The 22090-nt window shown below is 36.9% G+C and overlaps 1 protein-coding gene across 2 annotated transcripts; it reads left to right on the plus strand.

The window, feature by feature from the left end:
• The first annotated feature begins 6573 nt into the window (after positions 1–6573).
• Positions 6574–13269, plus strand: LOC122053046 (pentatricopeptide repeat-containing protein At3g59040-like). 2 transcript variants are annotated; one of them, XM_042614899.1, is made up of 7 exons: positions 6574–6946; positions 7227–7542; positions 7949–8239; positions 9862–10110; positions 10627–10751; positions 12333–12431; positions 12530–13269. In XM_042614899.1, exons 1-7 carry the CDS (start codon positions 6897–6899, stop codon positions 13209–13211), a joined length of 1812 nt encoding a protein of 603 aa, XP_042470833.1. In that variant the 5' UTR covers positions 6574–6896; the 3' UTR covers positions 13212–13269. The 2 variants fall into 2 exon arrangements, with proteins under 2 accessions (XP_042470833.1, XP_042470832.1); XM_042614898.1 differs by having other exon boundaries at positions 6575–6946; positions 12524–13269.
• Positions 13270–22090: the final 8821 nt, after the last annotated feature.

Below are 22090 nucleotides of genomic sequence, written 5' to 3' on the forward strand. Positions count from 1 at the left end.
CAAATCCCTTGGAATACATTTGTATACATTTAAGGGAAGCTTTCATGATGAAAGCAAGTATGGATTGGTTAAGGTAGACTTAGGTGAAGTTTAGGTTGGGAGTTTAGTTTCATTATTAAATTTTGAACCTCAAAACTTCAAGTTTTGGTTTTTCTAACTGTTTAGGAACTCCAAGTCATTGTTGGTGCAATGACAGAAGTTTGATCATGTCTTTTTAGGGGGAGTTACTCCTTGAATGCATGAAAATTTATCTTCAAAGACCTTAGAAGGGGGTTAAACCTTCGTGATGGATAATACTCAGGGTCGAGTATTGGGGAACAATGGAAGATTGGTTATCTTCATTGCTAGGATAATAAATTATCTCAGATGAGCATTGTGGAGTAGGTTACTGCTCCATGGGGAGCATTGGATTAATGAAGGGAATCGGACCTTCATTGGTAAAGTGAAAAATGCTCTTGGATGAGCATTGAAAAGAAGATTACTACTCAAGGGGAAGCATTGAATACAATGAATGAGAGTTTCATTGGGAAGTTGATGCATGCTCTAGGATGAGCATTGTGAAGTGAAGTAGAGCTCAAGGGGGAGCTTTGGCGGCAATGAAAAATATGAAATCTTCATTGTAGGGTTGTTAACAACATATGAGGTTGTAAACAACGTAGAATTAACTCTTATGGAGAAGAGTTTATTTTCAATTTTTGATGTGTGACAAAGGGGAAAAATGGAATGTTAAGTTAGGCCTTCATCCCAAGCAGGGAGAGTTTGTCCTCTAGGAAAGGGAGAGAATGAAGGAAACCTTCATTCATGCCTTGTCATGAAAGAGTTAAGGCTATGGGATTTAGCCTTGGTATAAAGAAGAGGTAAAGGCTATGAGATTTAGCCTTGGTATAAGGAAGATGTTAAGGCTATGAGATTTAGCTTTGTGATAAAGAAGAGATTAAGACTATGAGATTTAGGCTATGAGATCTAGCTTTGTGATAAAGAAGAGGTTAAGGTTATGGGATTAAGCCTAACTTAGAGGTATTGTCAAACATCAAAAAGGGGGAGATTGTTGGGGCAATTTCCCTAGGTCAAGGTTGACCAGTTTGACTAAGCTTGAGTTAAGTCAAGTTTGAGTCAGGATTTGAGTTTTGATGTTTGACAATATAAGGAGATTGCTAGAGCAATCATTCGGTTATGGAGATGGTCAAAAGGTTGACCAGGTTGATGAGAATACAAGTCAAGTAGGTCAAGGTTGACAGGAGACTTGACTGGGAAAGTCCTAACTGGATGTTAGGCATTGAGAAAGTCCTGGTGAGGAGCCAGACAATTGGAAAGTCCAAGCATGTGGTCTTGGCAAGGTAAGTCCTGGTATGACTTGGCAAGGAAGACCTGACAACTAGGATGAGGCTGAAGGAAACTCCTGAAGGCAAGGCGTGAAGGATGGGGAGATATCCGAGGGACGCAAGGCTGATGGAGGAAGCTAGAAGGCTAGCTCGAGGTTGGTCGGGTGTGGCTAAATGCTAGACATGGAGATCCAACAGGTCATGGTTGACCGAAAGTTGAGTTTGGGACTTTGGACTTGAGTTTGAGTCAAGTTCAGAGAGTTCAATCGATCGGGCGATCGATTGAACAGGGTCCAAATTGATCGGTCGATCGATTTGGACTGTGTTGCGATTATGAGAAGGCCCAATCAATCGACCGATCGATTGGATATGAAATCGCGAGCACAGAGACTTTCCCAATCGATCGGTCGATCGATTGGGAGCTGCCAATCGATCGATCGATTGATTGGGCAGCAGAAGCTCTTACACGGACGCGAGAGCACAAAAAGACGTTGAATCGATCGGGCGATCGATTCAGGCAGCCCCAATCGATCGGTTGATCGATTGGGAAGTGATCGTTGCGCAGGATGCAGGTAATGGACGGCTGGGATTGTGCAGAGCTGACGTGGCAATCAATTGGGGTTGATTTCAATCGATTGGGAGCACAGGATATAGCCGTTGCGAGGTGTTTTCTCCGCAGAACTTTGCATTCTTCTCCTGCGGTTTTTTGCGATTTTCACCAGCAATCTCCTCCGAGATTCTTGCCAGTTCTTGAGGGGTTCTTGGAGTGCATCTCCAAGATTCAAAAGACAACAACAACAAGCAACAAGTAAGCAAGAAGAAGGGTGTATTTCAGTTGTATTCTTATATTTTCTTCTTGTGTGAGTGTTGTAGTGTTGTGTGTGTTTGTACAAGGCTTCTCCGCCTCCGACTGTGACTGAGAAGGAATATTTCATAGTGGAGGAGTGAGTCGGTGTGTGGATCCTTGGATTAGTCACCTCTTCTTGAGGTGGATACCAAGTAAATCTACTTGTTAGCGTTGTGTGAATCTTGTATTTTATTTCCACTGCACATTATCAAGACAAAGCAAGCACAAGCGAGTGCAGGAGAAATATGATGAACTAGAGGTAACACAGAGATGTTCTGGTTCTGCTAGTGCAGATATGGAGGGGTCTGAGACATCTGTTGGTACTGATTTAAATTTTTGGCTACAGGCGAGTGGAGGGTCAAAAAAGAAGAAAAGATATTTGGAATGGGTTCTTTGAGTAGAACTCATAGAGTTGGTTGTATATCTTCTTCCTCCTCACAAACCCAGCAGATGAATCACTTGATTGAAGAGGTTTCACAGTCGAATGAGATTTTAAATGAAAGGGATGAAGAAATGAGTCAAATGCGCCTAAATCAGGAATTGATTTTGTGACATTTTCAGTTAATTTCTACTCCAAGTCAGAATCCTCCCGATAACGGTGATGATGGTGATCAAGATGATGGCGATGGTGGTGAATCTTAGTTAATTTATGGTAAGTTTTATATTATAATTTTTTTAGCAAATATTGTTATAGTTTCTTTTATATTTTTATTTTACTTTGATATTTTGCATGTTATGCCATGTTTTATATTTTTGATTTGTCTACTACTAATCTATGCAAATTCAGTTATATATATTTCAATACTTTTATTATGTCATAAACATTTGATACATGTATTTTTGATTACATGATATATACATTTTTATTACGCTTAATTAAAAGTTTTATTTCATGTATGTTTCATGCAAATAAGGATAAATGATATTTTTTGGCTATCTAATTCTTTGATATATTATGATAACCATGTATTAGGATACATCATATTCAGATATTGATAATGCATATAGTGTGCCACAAAAACTAGATAGTAGAATCATATGCATTCATTATTGAAATCCTTAGGTAAGAGAATATCTACACTATCAAATGATCAATTGGATGAATAAATTTAAAAGCATAACATAGCATGATGACAGGATGAGGACACAGTTGATTTGGACAAGACGTTTAACTAAAGAATATATAGGTGTATAAGAAAAAAAATCTTCGGATTACAATAGTAGATTTTCTTATTCTTGCTGATATGAACTGATGATATTACTGTATTAACGGTGTAAAAATCATTTTATGTTAAAATTTTGTAGTCCAACTATTTTACTTTCTCTATATTTATTTGGTTAATCTTTCCTGGATTTCTTACTTCTTTTAGCTATAAAACTCCACTGTTTATGTTGAAGTTCACTTTGATCTTCTAATGATTAGTGGGTTTTGTGCAACGTTGAAGCTCACCTTGAAGAGATGAAAGAAAAGGAATTGGGATAATTGAAGCAAACTTATTTCTCACTTTGGTTGATTTGTTTACCCCTCTCTAATCTTTAAAAGAATGACCAAGATTTCCTTGTAGCCTTTAGGAACCACAAGGAAATTTAAAGAATGAGAAAAGCAAAGATAAAGGCAAGGGGACATGACATTGAAAAGTTAGTTGCATAAGTTTTAGATGTCTTATTTCAATATGATAACATTGATATGTTTTAGATATTTTTTTTGCTTATAAATATTAGTTATTATTCATTTGTAATTTGATGGAGGAAAAGAAGAACGAAGAACGGAAGAAGGCGCACGAAACTCCCGAAGCATGACGATTATTATTTTATTTTATGCTTTAGATGCTTTGAGGTATTTGTTATTTGGATTATGAGTTGTTGAACCAAACTAGTTCTTGTTTTGATGTGTAAATATGATGTATGTTGAGTTGACATATTTGAATGTTGATATGGGATGTATAGTTTTTGTTGTTTTTTTGGATGTGTATAAATATGATGTGTGTTGAAGTTTGACTAATATATTTTAAATTTGGATATGGGGATGATAAGAAATTTATAGATCAGATTATGTAATAATGTATTTGATATGTAAATAGGATAAAGAAAATAAAAATGTAGATAATTTTTTATTTTGGGACAAAATTTGAGACGAACTAGTGTTCGTATCAAATTTGAGACGAATTTGGATTTATCCCTAATTAGGAACGAATTCGGGTTCATCCCAAATTTAGGACGAACCTTGGGACGAATTTGGATTCGTCCCAAAATCCCACACCGAATTACCCATGTTCATCTCAAATTAGGGATGAATTGATTTGTCCCTAATTTGGGACAAACCAAAATTCACCTCCAATTTGGGACGAATTTGGATTTGTCCCAAAATTCGGGTTTACCTTCAATTCCCAAAGTTCGTCCTAAATTAGGGATGAATTTTGATCTGTCCTGAATTTGTCCAAATTCGGGACGAACCTTAGGAATTCGGGTAAACCCGTATTTTGGGATGAACCAAAATTCGTCCCAAATTTGGGACGCACTAGAATTTGTCCCTAATTTGGGACAAAATCTATTTTTGTCCCAAATTTAAAGGCACTATATGGTGTATATTTGCAACAAAATTTGTGACAAAAATTATAGTTCATCGCAAAATTTGGGACGAATATATTTTTGTCGCAAAAAAATTTGTGACGAAATTTTTTGGAAAATTCATCCCTAAAATCTTGTTTTTTTGTAGTGTATGGTCAAACAAAGAAGAGAGTCTCTGCTTGATCTGTTAATCCCTTATTTGTCTTGATGGTTCTTGTAAAAACTTAAACCGTATAAATTTTAAACAATTAAAATAAGAATTCGAATAGGAAAATCAAGAACATATAAGCATGTTTCATCGAGAACATGACATAAGAAAGTAAATACTGTAATTATAAAGAACTTGAATGTAACGGAATTGTCATTATTCTTCATGTAGAGCTCGTCGATCCAATAATCCTACGGAAGATAATTGTTTTCGTCAATGGGAAACAAAGAGACGTCTCAAAAATGCCCTAATCCTCTGGGGACTAACCCATTATATAGTGCACATATATTATCAACCCATAGATAATCATAGATGTGAGATTATAAGTCCATATATATACTGAACATCTATTATCATCATACAGATGATAATAGACGCGGGACTAAAGATTCTATACATACATAGTCTACATCCAATAATCAAACCCAATATGCATAAGTTAGATCACTTTAAAGGGTTCAGATCGTATTCATATATATAACTTATAAATAAACCCACTTAATATGGATAATTATATCCAACATGTCCTTTTTCGTACTGTCATCCAATTTTTTTTCGCTCGATATATGTGATAGTGTTCAGGTATATGTTTAATTTATCATGTTAACTTATGTTAGATTGTGTTTGTGATTTTACAGTTTTATATAGAAAAATAGACGCCCAAACTTGACCTCTTAGCACTGTCAAAGGGGATGAATCTATTTTAAGGAGGCTATCTCGCTGCAAGACTCGGCGTCTTTGTTCATCGGACAATGCTCCTCATGCAACTCAGACTCAGGGTTCGAGTTTATTTGACATCCTTCTTGAGCTTTCGGCCTGCTTGAGCTTTCGGCAACAACTTCCTCGATTCAACACTCGGAGCACTTACCAACTTGACAACTTGATGAATCTGCATCTTGACAAATTCTCTCTCCAACACGAACTTGGGTAGCTCTAGATAATTTGACGATCGACCTACTAAGCCAGCCAACAACTTGAGATTATTAACTTAAATTATCTTAATAGATAAGTACTATTCATCCGACAAATTATGGATATAGATCCAACACTTACATTACCTAGTTCTTAAGTAGATCTTCTTCTCGTTTGAATTAGGTCTTTATTGTCTAGTCCCATTACTACGTTTCAACTGTTATAAGTTATAGCTCATCTTTAGAAGAAAATAGAGGGGAAGAAAGGATTTACCATAGTTTGGAAGAGAAAGTGAGCGATTTGAGTCCGCATGTTTCTTGCAAACTGCGATGGCTTGCAACTGCGATTAAAACAGCAATTGTAACGGTGTTATTTTGTTATAATGTTCATTATATCATAGCCTTACACCCTAGGATGAGTCTAATGGATAGCGCATGAGGTGTTGCCACAATAAGATCTGGGGTTTAAATCTCGGTAAAATCGAGATAAATACCTTCCTTATGTGCTAGTCACTATTCCAAAGGCTAATAGCCGTCCATGATTTATCTCCTCCGTGTTGACCTAGGGACGGGTCCTCCGTGTTAACCTTGGGACGGACTGGCAAGGGCGGGGTATAACGTATTCGCCTTTTGCCACAATTATATCATAGCCTTACAGGGACTAAATGGTCATTATATACTTTTCTTCCATGGAGTTTCTTTCAGGTCTCCTACCCCTCCCTCCCTCCATGTAATTCGAGTTCCCGTCGCCTGCACTAACCGGAGATCCAACAGCGGTCGCGTCGAAGAGCTAGCACCACTTCCATCGCCTCCGACGGAAAGAGGAACCATGGCATAAAGCACAAAATATTTCTAGTATCAAATCCACCGTTGGATCCGAATAGGTCAAGCTAAGACTGAGGTCAACATGAGGTTTGAGGGGTTTACAGACGGAGTATGATGTCATCTGACAACCGAAGCCGATAAGGCGTCCTCATCCTCGCTCTTCAGTTTCCCCTTTCCTCTCGCTCTCGCGCTCGCGCTCGCTTCCCTGATCTCCAATGGAAGCAATAAGCCCTCAGTCTTTGCTCTCTTTCTCTTCCCAACTATGGTAAACCCTTTCTTCCCCTCTACTTTCATCTAAACATGAGTTGATAACAGTTGAAACGTAGTAAGTTTTCTTTTTCCTCTCTCTTTTTTAAAAATAGTTTTTGGTGGGTCAGAGATCTTGTTTTCGCGTCGAATACACTAAGCGGCTCTTCTTATCGGGATATACTAAGTTTATTTGATGCTCTCCTTTTTACTATTGTTCTCCAAATTTGTAGTATTTTCCTTTTGCTGTAGTTGTCTGGCTTAAAAATTTCTTTTTCCCCTTGTTATTGTGGGATTAGCAAGCCAAGGATGCGTGTGGCAGGGATTCCTCAGCCCCAGAATATAAAAGTAAAAAGAAGTTTTGAGATAATTTGTCATGCCATGTTGGCGCCGAGGAAGCATATGCAGAGAAAGACAGTGGAAGTTTATAAAGATGCTGCTGATGCTGCTAACCAGAGAAATTGGAGAAAATTGATGGCGGAAATAGAAGAATTAGGCTCAGCTGTGCCTGTCCTTAAGACCCGAAGGGCTAAAGAAGATGCACTGCCTAGAGATCTTGTTCTTGGGACGCTTGTAAGATTTAAGCAACTAAAGAAATGGGACATTGTTAGCGAGGTATTGTTCTTTAATCTGCATTTCGTGAGACAAGTTGGCACTTGGTCTTTTGTTATTTTTAACTGATCTGAAACTATTCAGTTACCATAACTCCCTAGATATATTACAAGGTTCAATGCAGGCAGTGTGGTTGTGTACCTTTTTCATGATATATCCTTGTTCACTTGAAGGAATTCACAGGGAGAGAGGAAGTAGTTTAAGTGAGGGGAAACTGAAAGAAAAGAACAATGCTATCTTCTTTCCACTCATTTTCTCCAATCTTGTTTCTTTCATTTCTTTTCCTTTTCCTTCCTTTTATTTCCAACCAAGTAAATGCAACATAAAGTGACTACATATACATTTACGCCTTTACTCTGAATCACACCTGTGTAAACTTCTGAATCTTTCTTCTTTGTGACATTTTCAGATTCTTGAATGGCTTAGAACTCAACACTGGTGGGATATCAGCGTGATGGATCTTTTAATGCTTATAACAGCTTATGGTAAGCTTGGAGATTTTAACAGGGCTGAGAGAGTATTGAGGTACATGAACAAAAAAGGTTATTCTCCTAGTGTGATTTCACATACTGCTTTGATGGAAGCATATGGGAGATCTCATCAGTACCGGAAAGCTGAAGCAATATTTCGTAGGATGCAGTTGTCAGGGCCGGATCCTTCACCAATAACTTATCAGATAATTCTTAAAACTTTTGTTGAGGTGAATACTTTCAACTCAAATGGTTTTTAAAGTTCAATTTTTATGCAAGTTAGTAGTCATTTATGAAGTCAATCAAATCTGCAACCTGTAATTTAGGAGGAGATATCTGACATTACGAGCAATTGAGAGATATCTCATGCAAACACCTGTTTACTTTGTGTTTGTACTTTCTTTTAAGGAAAAAAAAAATACAAAGTTCATCAGATTAGATTAAATTGGTTTAATCTCTTTTTGTACTTTAACAACCACTCGTTTTTTCTCCGGTCATGATTGCCTAGATAAGACGAATCAATTAAGATACAACAACAATAACAACCAAGCTTTATCCCACCTAGTGGGGACGAATCAATTAAGATAGATCAAATTAAATCCTTTCAGTTGTGCAATGCCTAATCAGGTCAATTGATGTGTGATCTCCAAACTTAATCTGATCCATTTGGGTGCTTCTGTATCTTCATTTCAGATTCAGTCTTTAACTATTTAATTTAGCTAGTCCAATCCATGTTCAATTATTCAGTTTTATTTCTTTTTCACATGCATTGTAGCTATCTAGGAAGACAAGCTCTTTTATCAGATTCCATTTTTTTTTGTTATTTGGCACCTTTATATTGAATAGTATAATTTGTTATTTTTCACTTTCTTTGATTCACTACTAGTAGTTTAATGTTGTAAGATATTTGTAAGTTAGGTAAACTTATCCCTTTCTAGGACCTAGAAGTAAACCTTGCAAAGGTTGACTGAACTTACATGACAAATTCTTGTTGTTTTGGTTGCTGATGCTTCAAAACCCAGCCAGATGCATGTTGACCAACAATGATTTGGCCTTCTAGTTCTTTACTAAAAAGAGTGTTCTTGGTTCATTGCTTATCCAATGTTCTCAAGATATATTTTACATTAGCATAACATAACTCATATCTTGTTTTTCCTTTTTTGTCAACATGAATTTTCCTTTTTGTGCTTCCCTCAAATGGTTGGAATTTTTTATGCTTAAGGTGTGTAGTTCATGTATAATATTTCCCAAGATGCTCGTACTCCAAGGTCATCTCGGTAGAAATTCTCACTAATTTGAGTCATCCAAAACATGTTTGCCAATGCAAAATATGGGAATAAACTTCTCTTTTAAGAATTTGCCCTCATTCCACCTTGACAATCATCACAACCACTCCAATTCATCTAATTTTTAGTGACAACTATAATTAGGAGCCCATTTTGATACCTCAGTAGCTCCCAGAATGGATCTAATACATCAAACTGTCTTTTCTTGACTTTATCAGTTATGCCCTTTGTTAAGAATCCTTACGTTATCTTTGTAACCTGCTTGCATATGACAAAAAATTTGTCCTGAATGATGAACACTATTTTAGTGTTGCAGAAAAGCAAGCTCACTGCACTGTTTAGCTATAGGTTCCAAGGGAAACAAAAAATATCCTTGTGACTTTAACGTGCAAATAACACTTAATGAACAATTCCCAACAACAAATATGGGAACACTTCAATACAACCTACAATTTCATAACTAACTAAATGCATTTCAGTGGGTAAAATATCTACTTGCAAACTTTCCATGCTCAATACTTTTGACATATGAAATTTTGTTGACATATGCAATTCAATGATGACAGGGTGACATGTTTAAGGAAGCTGAAGCAGTTTTTGAAAGCCTTTTGAAGGAAGAAAGATCTTCTTTTAAGCCAGATCAGAAAATGTTCCATATGATGATTTACATGTATAAGAAAGCTGGGAATTCTGGTCAGGCTCGTAGGATTTTTGCTCTCATGGATGAGAGAGGAATCCCTAAATCTGCAGTCACATATAATAGCCTAATGTCATTTGAAACTGATTATAAGGAAGTCTCGAGAATCTATGACCAGGTATATGACATAAATGTGTATACCTTTTTTCTATCTATTTAAATAATCTGCAGCCCTTGTGTGATTTTATATTGCCATTTTATATATTTCTTTCTTGATTTTATTGACAGAGCATAAATTTAAGAAAAAATATATATTACGTTGAGACTTGTCTAACATGGATGTCTTGATTCTTGAAAATTTCTTGATAAAAGTTTATAATAAAAATGTGCTTATTTTGAAGTGCCTTTGTGGAAATTAGTATAGAAAAAAATTGGTAGCTGAAAGAATAATGATACAATGAAATTAACTATGATTCCTCCTCTTGGTTATGTTTTTATTTTGCCCTGGTGGAAATTTTCAATGCAGATAGGAATACCATAAGTTACATGACCAAACGTCAAATTATCTGCTAGCAAATCATGTTTTTCTTCTACAAAATCTAATGGTAGAGTTTATAGAAGAAAATATGGTTGTCTTCCAGAGGGTTTCTTTCTGTTGTGCTTACAATGGAACTGATAATGATATTCATCCCAGATGCAAAGAGCTGGAGTAAAACCTGATGTTGTTAGCTATGCGTTGCTTGTAAGTGCTTATGGAAAGGCTAGAAGAGAGGAAGAAGCATTGTCAGTTTTTGAGGAAATGCTTGATGCTGGTGTCAGGTGTTCATTTTCTTCCTTGTGATTTCCTTATGTTGCTATTTTATAGATCTTACCAGGCAATTGATCCATTATTGAAATAGTAACTACTTTTCCTTGAGGCATCAGTTTGAGAAGTTATTATTTCTACTTGAAATATAGAAGCTTGCTGGATATAGACATATAGTTGGTTTTTCTGGATTTATGTTCTTCCTTGGTTTAAAGATTGTTAAATTCTTTCACTGTGCAAATAACTTCCACCAAATAAAAGGGCAACTACACGGTTGGCATTCTTGGGTTATTGTATCACTTGTATGGTTGGACTTTGATGGAGTAGGCCTGTTTGATCATTATTGGTTGATCAATCATTTATTATTTTTTCATAGATTCATATTCAGTTATATATTCGTTTTTTCATCATTCCTTGGGTTATCCCAGTTTACTACCCCTTTGCTAAAACAAATTCAGGATAGTTGCCTAGATTTTCTTTTATATACACCTATATAGATTGCTGTTCAACGATTGTGTAAAGTATAAATATAAACACTTACTGCAAAAAGGTCTTAGTAAATCAGACATGAGGGTCCTTACCAATTCATATATATAAGTCTATCCATTGTACGCATGTCTAAACTTGACACGCAAAATGTACAAATGGAATGGTAATATTTAATTGCTAGATTCTCATGATCTCACACACACACAGGAGAGAGAAGTCCACAATGGAAAGACATGAAAAAGATCATAAGTTTAAAAGATGAAAGATATCTCTATTGATATGAGTAGAGCTCAAAAACAAAACCATTAGGGCTTAGGTCCAAAATGGATAATATCATATCATTGTGAAAAAATGTGAATTTTTTTGATTCCAACAAATGGTATCTCCAAGCCGGTTGTTATGTGGGGTGTCCTTGAACGAAGTTAGGGAGGCTCGGAACAGGTCAAAAGTGACTGGATGTTTGTGGGAAGACCCGGAGCAAGTCAAGAGTCACTTGATGCGGATGCTTGCGGAGAGGCTTGAGCAGGTCAAGAGTGACTGGATGCAGATGCATGCTAGGAGGCCCGGAGCAGGTCAAGGGTGATCAGATGTTTGCAGGCCATGAGAGTAATGGTGGTTCTTCATTTGATGGGAGGATTGTTGAAAATACAATCAAAGTCCTACGTTGGAAAAACATAGAAAAAATCATGGGTTTAAAAGATGAAAATTTTCATTGGTATGAGATCTTTTGAATAGAGCCTAAAAACAAAACTATGAGGGCTTTAGACCCAAAGTGGGCAATATCATACCATTATGGAGATATGTAAATTTTTTTGGTCCCAACAAGATGTATGCCTAAATTTTAACCGAGTAAGAGGGGAGAGCATAATTCTTCATATGTATTCCTAAAAGATGAAATGGCTTAAAAATATATAGGCTAATGCTTTGTGTATTCCTTGGCTTGAGCGACTGTTTCTTTCTTGCTGATTGCAGTTATTTGTAAAGCTTCATTTTGGTTTAATCCATTATTTTCATGCATTATACATCTGCTTTAATCCCTTAATTCTCGGCACATTTTTTAACCTGTGATTTCTATTGGTAGTCAAATCAGTTTTTTCCCCCTCCAGGCCAACACGGAAAGCTTATAACATTCTGCTTGATGCCTTCGCAATATCTGGAATGGTAGACCAAGCTCGGACAGTCTTCAAGAGTATGAGGAGAGAGAAGTATGAACCTTCTAACTCATCAAACTTGTTATTGCAAATTAAGGAAACAAGATTTTATGTTTTTTTTTTTTGAAACAACAAATATATTGCAGGTACAGTCCTGATCTTTGCTCCTATGCAACCATGCTATCTGCTTATGTAAATGCATCTGATATGGATGGGGCTGAGAAGTTCTTTCGCCGGATTAAAGAGGATGGTTTGAAACCAAATGTGGTTGTCTACGGGACCTTAATGAAAGGCTATGCCAGATTGAATAACCTTGAGAAAGTATTACGCGTATACGAGAGAATGAAGTTGCAAGGCGTTGAGGCCAATCAAACCATCTATACCACCATCATGGATGCCCATGGCAAGAACTCTGATTTTGGAAGTGCTGTCGTATGGTTCAAAGAGATGAGTGCCCATGGGCTCCCACCTGACCAGAAAGCAAAGAATATACTTCTGTCTTTGGCTAAAACGGCAGAAGAGAAGATTGAAGCTAATGAGCTGGTGGGTGATGCTAATGTTAGTTCAAACGATTCACCAAATGAACAACTTAAGTTTCTTCGTAGTGATGAGCATGGAAATCAGATCAATGATTCAGAAATAAAACATCCTGAAAGATTCGAAGCTGCTTTTGATCCATCAGAGGTAAACAGAAATGAGTTAACTGACATAGGTGACGATAGTGATGATTATGATGAAGAGGGAGTTGCAGGGCGAGTGCACGAGGAAGTAGGAGAGATCGATTTTGTTTCATTGAAAAGAGAAAAGAGCCGTTATTCAGAAGAGGCTTGTTAAAATGAAAACCGATTGTATTATTCCTATTACCAATTTATTATTGGCATTATTGGGTCGATATTTTCTGTTTATCAATGAACGAGCAAGAGGCTTTGAGCATTAACATCACACGTTCCTGTGAGGAAACAACCCTCTGGTTCAGCCAGTTGATGTGGCTCAGGAGAGGGGTTGTACTGACACACCTAAACTCAAGTCTTTTTTATTTGGTTCGTAGTCCAGTGACTACTACTCCAAGACCTACGATCCTTGATCGTATCTTATGAAAAATCTAATATAGTTCTTCTGAAGAAATAGAATCGTACAAATCAAAATAAGAGAATAGTAACAACACTACTATCTCCTTATAAGAATGCAAGCAATAATAAAGTTAAACAAACAACATAAGGTAGAAGATGAAGCACGGTTGTCGACAAGCCACTCGGCGTAGTAGAAGCAAGACTTGCACAAACAGTAGTAGTAGTAATAGCGGAATAATGCGATGAATCAAAATTATTAATTGGTTCAGACCTCGCGATCTTCTTTTATAAGCACCATTCAGTCGACTGAAAACATGATCCGTCAACTGAACCTATCAGTTGACTGATCCTATTTGTCGATTGATCTTAGCGCTCTTCCTTGTTTGCCCAGATCTGATCTGCTTAATCCTGTAATTTTCACTATTTGGTCGACCAATAAAGCTTATCTGTTGACGGAACCTTGAGTATAAATTTTCTATGTGATTTGATCTAATCAGTTGTTGTTACCTTTTATGGACCGATTAACTGATTTCACTAATCTGTCGACAGACCCCTAGTTGTCTTCTTTGCCAGATCTCGAACATATTCTTATCCACTTGGATTAATTGACCAATCCTCTAGTTCAGTTGACGGATTAAATATAAATGTTTAAATTGTAGATCTATAAATTTTGCACGTGTGTCCGCTGACAGAGTCTAATTCCGAGTTCTGGATTAAAAGTTATGTCCATTTAAAACTTAAATGGTCATATGATCCTGCAAAACAGAGTTAGATAATATAGATAAATGCATGAATAAGATAATTAGAATTGTCTAATCTTGACTTAGAAACTTCCGTTGGTTTCTTCAGTCGGAGCATCACCTAAGATTTGCCCCAAACTAGGACACGACATCACAACTCCACTCCAGGAGCATACCTCAACTTACCTGCCAAATATCTAGTCATTCAGATCTGTTTGGACTTTATCTGTCCACTTAGTATTTGATCGACCCAATCCACTAAGACTTTCATGCAACACTAAATTAGCACAATAGATATAAAATAGTAAAGTAAAATAATGTTAACAACATTCAAAATTTGCTGATCCGGTCACACTTGCTTCAAATTCACTCCTCCAAGACTTCTCTCTTACCTAGGATTCACTCTCATAAGGTTTTCCCTTTGCTTGGAGTTCACTCTTCCAAGACTTTTCACTTACCTAGGATTCACTCTCCTAAGGTTTTCCCTTTGGTTGGAGTTCACTTCTCCAAGACTTTTCACTTACATAGGATTCACTCTCCTAGGGGTTTTCATTTGCTTGGAGTTCGCTCCTTCAAGACTTATCACTTTCTAGGGTTTACTCCCTTAGGGTTTTTCTTTACTTAGAGTTAGACTTCTCACTATCTAATGTTCACTCCCCTAGGATTTTCCTTTGCTTGGAGTTCACTTCTCCAAGACTTCTCACTATCTAGGGCTACCTTTTTCTAGGATTTTCCACTACATAGCTTTACTCATTATAGCTTTTCACTGCCTAGATTCACTCACTTGGACTTTCTGTTGGACCCTTGCAGCCCACAAGAGGGGGGTGAGTTGCCCTGCACAATATAAAATAACAAAACCTCTTTCTCAAAACTTATGACTTGATTAATAGAAACACTTGTACAAAAAGAAACTAATTAAAAAGAAAGAAGAGACACAGAAGTTTACTTGGTTTGCAATCAAAGGAATTCGAATCCAAGGCAAGTGAAACACACTATTAAATCTCCTTCATGCAAAGAAGTCTCTTACAGCGTTGACAGCTCACACAGTAGTAGAACAGACAAAGAACTCATTTACAAGTGTTGTTGTTTAACTACTAAAATTAGGACTGTATTTACAGTCCTATTTCGGGCGCCTGGAAGGGTTTTGAGTGCCTGAGTGTGGATAAAAGTTTATCCTTGTCGCAACGGATCGCAACAGCTGGCTAATCGATAAGGTTTCTGGTCCAAGCGCCTGGACCAGGTCTGGGCGCTAGGACCGGGCTGAATTAGCCCACGGACAGGCCACGAGCCCAGGGTGCCCTGGCTACCTGGGGGGGGGGTCCGGGCACCCGGACCAGTATGGCAAGTCAACAACCTTGTTGACTACCTCCCGTTCTAGTTTCGTTCGCTTGGGTGATTTTGGCTATCTGAAATATGGCTCACCCGAATCCATTCTCCAGCCTTCTCGAGCAACCTTTCGCTCCGGCTTCTCGTCCCTTGGAGCAGTCACACGCTTCTTCTTCTCGTCCGCCAACGTACTCTTCCGCGGCGCCTTGTCCCTCGGACGCACTGAGCCCGTTGACTCTCTCCCGTGCCATCATTCTCGCTAGCTGTGTCTTTGGCTCAACCTCTTGTGCTCGTAAGTTCCTACACACTCAGACATAGAGCATCAAAACATAACATGACCTAACTTGACTTAGTTGATCACATAAAAATTATCAATGGGTACTTACAATCTCCTCCTTTTTGATATGAGCAGCCCAAGTTAGGTTAGGATAAACTAAAAACAAATCAGAGTAAAAAATGGCAAGTACATATTTTGCACTTAAGAAAAAAAAGTGCAAAAAATCAAAATGTACCCTCTCCCTACACTTAACCTCTACTTCTTCCCCTTAGATCAAATTAAAAATAGCGGTAAGCAATGAATATAACTTGAAATGAATTTAAAATCGAGTCTAAGGGATACACTACAATGACTATCATCCAGAAAATAAATTTAAGTTTAAATTTTGAAATATCTGAGTTTTACAATTTATAAACTACTTTTAGAAAAAAAAAATAATGTGAAAGATCTTTGTAATTATCAAAAATTCAAAAAAAAAATTATAGCGATAAAACCAATATAATCAAAGCTGTGAAAAAAATTTCACTAAATTATGAGATTTATTTAATCAGAAATAAAATAATTTCTACAAAAAGTTATATTTTCAAAAGAAATGTTTAAAAATAATTTCCAAATTCAACTAATCGTGAAAATTTTTCTGAAAATGTAATAGAACATGCATTTTCATAAAAAATAAATAAATAAAGTTTTAAGAATTAAATTTTCATACATTTTTAATATTAAAAATTTATGTTTGGATAATTAATTAATAGAAAATTCACCGGCAGTCAGAAAAAATCAGTCAAATTTCCTTAGATAGGGAAAATGATAAGGTTTCACAAAAATATAAATTTTACAAAAAAATAACTTTGCAAAATATTTTTAAATTGAAAAATATAATTTTTATTATAAAATTCATTAAAAAAACAATATAATGAATAGAAAATTCTGAAAAAAAAAATCTATAAATAAGAGATGAAATTATCTTTCTTAGAAAAATTAATATCTACTTAATTTTGAACAAAATTTAAATAAGAAAATGTTAGACAATTTTAAGATTTTAAAAAATAGAAAATCAAATTAAAAATAGAGCATCCATAATGATTTTTAATTTTAAAATGATTTTAGAACCCAAAATAGGTTCCTTTCAATCGTATTAATCAAAAATTTCTGGGAACATATTTTCTTGACATATTTTCTAATTTTGGAACATATTTTCTGACAATTTTCTCCCAAAATTCCTTTGTTGATTCGTAGATGCCGATTCTGTTGACTTCTTGTGGAGGTAGCACACTCAGTAGATGGAATTCGGCTCGTCCATTTGCTACAAAGTCTGCTTACTCCTTCTTGGTCCATTGATATTCTTCTTTGTCCTTCGGTGCTACAAAATCATAATTCAATATTAATAATAAATCAAAATCCATTTTGAAGAATACCTCCATCTTTCTTTTCCAAATTACGAATTCCTCCTCGAATTTCGGTGGGTAGATGCTCAGTTCGGCCATCATCTTTTGTTTTTCGATTGGCGATTAATCCTTTTGAAGCAGTTGGGCTCTAATACCAAATATTGGACCCTTGTGGCCAACAAAAGGCGGGTGAATTATCCTGCACAATATAAAACAAACAAAACCCCTTTGTCGAAACTTATGATTTGAATAATAGAAACACTTGTACAAAAATAAACTAATTTAAAAGAAAGAAGAGGCACAGAAGTTTACTTAATTTGCAATCAAAGGATTTCTAATCTAAGACAAGTGAAGCACACTATTAAATCTCCTTCAGGCAAAGAAGCCTCTTACAGCGTTGACAGCTCACACAGAGTAGAACAGACAAAGAACTCGTTTACAAGTGTTGTTGTTTAACTACTGAAATCAGAGTTGTATTTATAGCCCTGTTCCGGACACCTAGAAGGGTTCCGGGCGCCTCGGTATGGATAAAAATTTATTCTCATCACAAGAGATCGCGACAGTTGGCTAATCGATAAGGTTTCTGGTCCAGGCGCCTGGACCAAGTTCGGGCACTCGGACCCGGTTGAATCAGCCCGCGGACAGGGCGCGGGCTCGGGGCGCCCTGGCTACCTTGGGGGGTCGGGACACCCCGACCAGGTCCGAGCGCCCTGACCAGTCTAGCTAGTTAAAGCCCTGTTGATTGCCTCTCGTTCCGACTCCGTTCGCTTGGATGATTTCGGCCATCCGGAATAGAGCTCACCCAAACCTATTTTCCAGTCTTCTCGAGTAACCTTCCACTCCGACTTCTCGTCCCTTGGAATAGTCGCACACTTCCTTCTCGTCCGCCAGCGTACTCTTCCGCAGTGCCTCATCATTCGGATGTACTGAGCTCGTCGACTCTCTCCCGTGTCATCCTTCTCGGTAGCTACGTCTTTCGCTCGACCTCCTGTGCTCCTAATTTCCTGCACACTCAGACATAGGGCATTAAAACATAATAGGACCTAACTTGACTTTTTTGATTACATCAAAACTATCACAGGGTATTTACACTTTCATCATCTAACTTCGCTCACTAGGACTTTCATCATTTGGCTTCGCTCACCAGGACTTTCCCTTACTAATCATCTAGTCAACCTTTGATCTAACTAGACGTCTCTCTTGCTAGTCATCTAGTCAACCTTTGACCCAACTAAACTTCTCTATGTTGGGTCAACCTTGACCAAACTACATTAAATATATTGACAAACAAACATCAAAATCTTGGAGGTCGATTGCACCAGCATAGGCACCCTCTGTCAAACAGCTAGGTGGCCGGCAGGAAGGGAGAAGTTGGTGATAAACAAAAAAAAGCAAGTTTTTCTTGTTGTCCGGTGGCACAAACTGTGGTATAGAGCTCTTGTGCCCAGTGGATGGTGACTGGTAGCAGGGCAGCTAGTTGATAACTGGTGACTAGAAGGCCAACAATAGTTGGTGACCAGTGGTGGATGGAGGCTGCTGGACAAGGGCAACAGCGGCTCTAATGGGTGGCAGCAATAGAGGTAGAAGAGAAGGAGAGGAAGAGAAAAGAAAACCTAATCACAATTAGATTGTATCTTAATTAATTCTCTTATTCTATGAAGGGGTATTTATATATCTCTTCATAATGACTTGGGGAGCAAGTCATAATCCAAACCTAAAATCCTTTAAGCTAACCCGAATCATTAGCATTATGTTTGATCAATAACCAAGCCATCTTAGTTTATAACCAAATCAATTTTAGTTCAAAACTAAACCAAACTAATTCGATTTATTACTAAACTATAATGAATCTAACCTTGCTTTTAAGAGGCGTGACCCACCATCACTTCTAGTGCAACAAATATCTTCCATATTTACCCTCGTCTAGTCCTACCAGACTTAGTCTCTCTCAATATGAGAATCCAATTTTCAAATTTGTTTTAAGTCTTTTAGATATACTATTGTACATGTGACCTAATAGGTTTCTGGTTTATGTTATTCGTCCATAATTAGCCATGAATTATGAAAATCATGAGTGACACCTAGTAATATATCATGACCTTCAATTAATCAAAAAATCACAGTTGATCCATGAACAATTCTGAACCATTCAGCAGCTACGATTATTAGTGTGTCTGCTCCTTTCACTCATATTATATCCACTTGGTTCAGGACATGGTCTATCATCAATCCCTTCTAAGCTGACTACGTCACACCTAACCAAAGTAATAATTCCTTGTTCAGTAAATTCAAATTACTCAAACACGTGTCTAAGAAGACCATCCTCTTGATGTTTAATGCTTTGGTCAAAGACTTACGAGTAATAATCCTGACAAGAAGCCTTAATGTATATGTCTCCTTTATCAAAAGAGTGATAAATCCTTTATGGGTTATTCAAACACCTTTGGACATATTGACTTAACCCAATCATCCAGACTTACACCTCATAGGAGATGTTTGCTAAAATGTCAAAGTATAAGTGTTTATGACCAAGATGATTTGAATACCTCAAGTCAAAGGAAACTTACACTCGAGCTGCAATAAGATCTTTATCAACATGTAAGGAACCATATGAAATCTCATAACAAGTCACATCCAATGAACTAGTTGCCTTTAACTAGCATCCATATGTTAACTCTCAACATCTTAATGTTTTTAGCCAGTGAGGACCGACTGCTTGGATAAATTAAGGAGCATAATATATGCTAGTCTTATAAAATTGATGATGTCTAGTCTTATCAATTCATTGACTAGGGACTATTTCATTATGTATATAATTGCACATGATGAGATACTCACTAATTTTGATTCAATCACAATTTCTCTCGTGCAATGTATAGTTTTGTGGATTTCATTAGTTGAGTTTAAGGTCAAATTATATACATAGATAATGTGCACCCAAATAATAAATTTATTTATCAATTAAATGATGCAATATCTAAGGTGATTGGCTTAGGACACTTTCAAATATAACAAACTCTAGTCTCATAACCTTATTATGAATTCTAACAACGTACTCGGCTTGGTCATGTGATGTTAGAGGGTTTGATTTTTGAGAGACCATAACTTTTGGCTTGAGTCAAACCGTGGAATGAGCAAACTACCAAAACAAAGGCCATTTAAAGATCTATGTTTGTTAATGGATTTGAAATTTAAGTGTTCTTGTAACTTGCCACAATCGTATTCTAAATTCCAGCAGCCTACCCGGTTTGGTTGTGTGACGTTGGGGGATCCAATCTTTAAGAGGTCATAACTGTTTGTTGGTGTAATTGACCTCTAAGGTTTTGATTTTTGTTTGACAATATGTTTATTGGAGTCTAATCAGGTCAAGGCTGATCGGATGACTAGCAAAGGAGTGAGAAGTCTTTCAGGAATGAAATCCAAGTACAATGAAAGTCCTAGTGAGTGAAACTAGCCCCAGTGAGTAAAGCTAGATGATGAAAGTCCTAGTGAGTGAAGATAAGCGATGAAAGTCCTAGTGAGTGAAGCTAGACCCTAATGAGTGAAGATAGATGGTGAAAGTCCTAATGAGTGAAGTTAGACAGTGGAAAACCCTAGGAGGAGGTAATCTTGGGTAATGAGAAGTCTTAGAGGAGTGAACTCCAAGTAAATTTGATTGAAAGGTTTTCGATCGACAACACGCAGTCGATTGGACCAGCAGATTTTGGTAAACCTAAGTATAGTCTTACCAACACTATTTGACATTACTATTATTATTATTGTGCTAATTTAATATTGTAGGAAAAGTCTTTGTGGATTAACTGATCAGACACCAAGCAAAGAAAGTCCAAACAAGTCTGGAAGACTAAATATTTGATCGGTGAGTTGAGGTAAGCTCCTGGAGTGAGTGCAATGATGTCGTGTCCCAGTAGGGACAACTCTTAGCCGTTGATCTAACTAAAGAAGTTAGGAGATTTCTAAGTTGAGATCAAGACAGTCCTTATTTACTATATATTATGCTGACTCTATTTTATAGGACTTCTATATTATCTGTGCTAACTTTGTTTTGTAAAATAACTAAGTTGGAATTGACTGAGGATTAAACTGACAAAATAGGGGGTTCAGTCAACTGATCCAAGAGTGTTCTATCGATGGAACAAATGGGCTAGTTGACAGATAAAGCTACAATCAGAGCAAACATGGAAAGCGACAATCAGTCGACGGATAACTTAGATCCATCGATGGAACAACTTAATTTCTGGGATCGAATGAATCAGATCAGATCGAATAAGGAAAGAAGAATGTTCAATCGATGGAACACAGGGATCAGTCGACGGAATAATGAGATTTTTGGGATTAGACAGATCGGATCATAGCGAACAAGAAAGTAATAGAGATCAGTCGACAGATAAGATCTGTCGACAGATAAGATCTGTCGACAGAACGATTTATCCGTCGATTGAACAAAGCCTATAAAAGAAGGTTTTGGGATCCTTGGATGTGTGATGTTAGAGGATCCAATCTTTGAGAGTCCATAACATTTGATTCGGATCAAACCGCGTAACAAGCAACCTACCAAATCCAAGCTCATTCACAGATCTACGTTTGTTACATGAATGGAAATTTATATATGGTCTCGTGACCTTATATTGAATTTCAACAGTCTACCCGACTTGGCCGTGTGATGTTGGGAGGGATCTAATTTTTAAGAGGTCATAACTTTTGACTCGGGTCAAACCGTGAAACAAGTAACCCACTAAAATAAATCTCATTCAAAGATCTACGTTTGTTAATGGATTTAAAATTTAAGTATGGTCTCATAACCTGACACAATCATATTCTGAATTCCAACAGCCTACTCGGCTTGGCCATGTAATATTGAGAGATCTGATCTTTGAGACAACATAACTTTTGATTCAGGACAAACCACGGAACA

Source organism: Zingiber officinale, chromosome 3A (genome assembly GCF_018446385.1).
Source record: "Zingiber officinale cultivar Zhangliang chromosome 3A, Zo_v1.1, whole genome shotgun sequence".
In the NCBI taxonomy this organism is placed as follows: domain Eukaryota; kingdom Viridiplantae; phylum Streptophyta; class Magnoliopsida; order Zingiberales; family Zingiberaceae; genus Zingiber; species Zingiber officinale.